General features: G+C 36.2%; 1 protein-coding gene across 1 annotated transcript; it reads right to left on the reverse strand.

Annotated features, from left to right (window-relative positions):
- Nucleotides 1–425: 425 nt before the first annotated feature.
- Nucleotides 426–2,366, reverse strand: LOC18036894 (HVA22-like protein k). Its single transcript, XM_024180104.1, is given in 7 exon segments — nucleotides 426–655; nucleotides 657–803; nucleotides 1,095–1,167; nucleotides 1,336–1,387; nucleotides 1,811–1,870; nucleotides 1,873–1,901; nucleotides 2,278–2,366. Coding segments are annotated over 7 exon segments (516 nt in total). The 3' UTR covers nucleotides 426–589.
- Between the last annotated feature and the right edge of the window lie 508 nt (nucleotides 2,367–2,874).

Genomic DNA, 2,874 nt, shown 5'->3' on the forward strand with positions numbered 1-2,874 from the left:
CGGACTCAATGTCTGTGTCTGAGGTTATACCATCCAAGTCTTCAACTGCATTGCATCCTTCAGGTTGATTTGGATCTACATTCAACACAACGCCCTCAACATTTTGGTCAGCTGGTCCAGAATCAAGTAAAATACTTCTAATCTACAGGGAAATCACTGAACTAACAAGACAAGCACGCACCGAAAAACAGGTAACTACCAATACCTGACCAGTAAAATGCATTCTGACCACAAAATGCAAAGAATGTATTATCTCCACATTTAATTTCTGCCTTGATTGAGCTGATATGTCCGACCAGCAAATTTCAGCAAAGCATGTACTTCATCAGAAACAATAGGGCAAGTATTGAATTCAATGCAGCAAGACTTGTGCAGGGTATTTTTGGGTTCAGGTTGACCCAAAATAAACAATTTTCAAGTGGCTTATTTACCACAAATTAAAATTTAGTAATGGAAGAGAAAATCAAACTCTGCTCAGAGGTTTCAACTTTCTATATATGCTTGAAAATATGCAGGGTACCACAGTATCATTCAGTGAAACAGACAATGCAAACTAGTATCGCCCACAATATGACAACAACAACACTGCCTAATGTACCATGTCTTCAATGGCCCTCAGTTGATCAATTTTAGCTTGACACCTTAACAAGAACTTTAGCTTGTGTAATGGCCCTGAGTTGATCAACCTTAGCTTGTGTAATGGCCCTGAGTTGATTAACTTTAGCATGTGTAATGGCCCTGGGTTGATCAGCTTTAGCTTGACACCTCAACAAAAATGGACTCAGGTAGTTCCATACAGTTGCCTTGCCCCCCAACAAGAAATAAGGAAGTTCATCACTATGAGTTAACTTAAAGTCAAAAGTTAAACATACTAAGCTATGGTGAGGTCCACAAGCATAGTTGCTCAAACATAATAAGAATAATGCAGAGATACATCATTTACTTCTATTTATTGTGGAAACAATAATGGCATACATATATGGACTAGATATCCACCAAGAAGTCCAAGCGGAACTAAATGACATGTGTCAATTTCATCACAGAAAAATATAAAAACCAGTGCACATTTCCCCATTTTTTCAATATGATCCAACTTTAGCTTGTGTAATGGCCCTGAGTTGAAGCCATACAAGAAATGCAAATTTCAGTTGATAATACATGGCAAACCTGAAATGATGCAACAAGATAAGGCACCAACATCAATTTGGCATAGATAATTATGCGTCGTGCGCATTTGCATCGGAAAAGATGTACACATTTATCTTTTCAAAAAATATATGATAAATAGTTGCTACATAAGCAAAAGGAAGAAATCACCAGTACCCAAAACTTTACCCAGTAAGAAACTTGTCTGCAAATACCTCAGCAATGCTAAAACTTCCATAAGCTGCAAGTAGTCAGTAGGACAAGTACTATGAAAAGTTCATCAAGCGCAAGCACCAATGCCAGATATATCTATATATGTCCTCAGATCATACTACCCTTATCTTTTATTAATTACAAAATTTATCAACATATAATAATTAATAAGAATTTCTGCACATTTGTTACTTCCTCATTGATGGCCATCATAAATAGGAGAGCAACATTTTTTCACCCAGGCAAGATCTCAGCATAACTATAACCATAAAGGTAATATTCAATTTCTTGGCAACTGATCAAAGCATCTAACAGGAAAACAATTGGGCTAAAAATAATGGATACAGAGGAAATTTGGGAAACTATGAAAACCTCATGTAACAAATTAAGCAAACTGACAAGCCTGACAAAAAAAATAATAATAAATTTTAAAAATTAAATGAATTCCAACCTGCCCAATACATGAGCCACTTGTGTTGCTCATCTTTATCTTTCCTCTCAATTGCCTTGAGTACACTGGTAAAGCAACACCCACAGAGGAGCTGCACAAACACCCAAAAATAAAAAACAAAAAAACAAAAATAAAAATAAGAATAAGAATAAAAAAGTACTCAAGATTATAAGAAAATAATCCAGTGAGCACTTGAACATGCAGACCGGACATTGCCATGGGATACTGCTACTCACCATAAGATGAGAACCATGTTCACCCACTAGATCATTACTCCAAAATTACATTGATATCTATGTAACACATTACAATACAATAATAGTCGATGCAAGGTTTAGCACACATGATTCACTGTTAATCAAAAAGCAACCAACCCAATTTCTATTAACTGAAAAAACAGACACACAAAAATACACACAAACATTTTTGTTAATAAGGAGTTAAAAGTAAGTGCATAAAAGCCATACCAAGCTGTTCGAAGTATAATGTTAGAACCAAGTGGGCAAAAGAGCAGCCGCAACCCGACCTGTGAATAAAAATGACAGAAAAAGCACATTTTTTACATTAGATTTTCAATAAAAAAAAAGCATTTATTTGAGTGATTTTTTGTTCTATTAAACGTAAAACTGACCTCCTTGGTTGAGCTGGATCTGGAGAGAGGCATTTCAATAATTTTTTGCAGATAATTTCTTTTTTATTAAAAAAAAAAATTATAAACCTGTGAAGTGTGAAGTGAAGATGACTGGCATTTGCACTTCAGTGAAGTGACTGCTTCGCAGATTTTTTCGCGGTCAGCAAGGAGTGTAGAAGGGTGCCGTTTTCCACAGAAATTTGGGAAATTTATGCTTGGTGGCCACCGGCTAAGGAGAAGAATTCGATGATTCGACGTCTGAGTTGGCGCCGGGAGTTGACAAACGGGCTTTTCTCTGGTTGGATCCAGGCTCAAATTCGTCGCCCAAAGGCATGGACCAGTCTCGTTGGATTAGGTTGTGGGCTTTATTATGGTTGATTCACAAAGCCCACTTCAATCAATTTTATATTTTATCATATAAATTCTAAAAATT

This window comes from Citrus clementina, unplaced genomic scaffold (assembly GCF_000493195.1).
Source record: "Citrus clementina cultivar Clemenules unplaced genomic scaffold, Citrus_clementina_v1.0 scaffold_7, whole genome shotgun sequence".
In the NCBI taxonomy this organism is placed as follows: domain Eukaryota; kingdom Viridiplantae; phylum Streptophyta; class Magnoliopsida; order Sapindales; family Rutaceae; genus Citrus; species Citrus x clementina.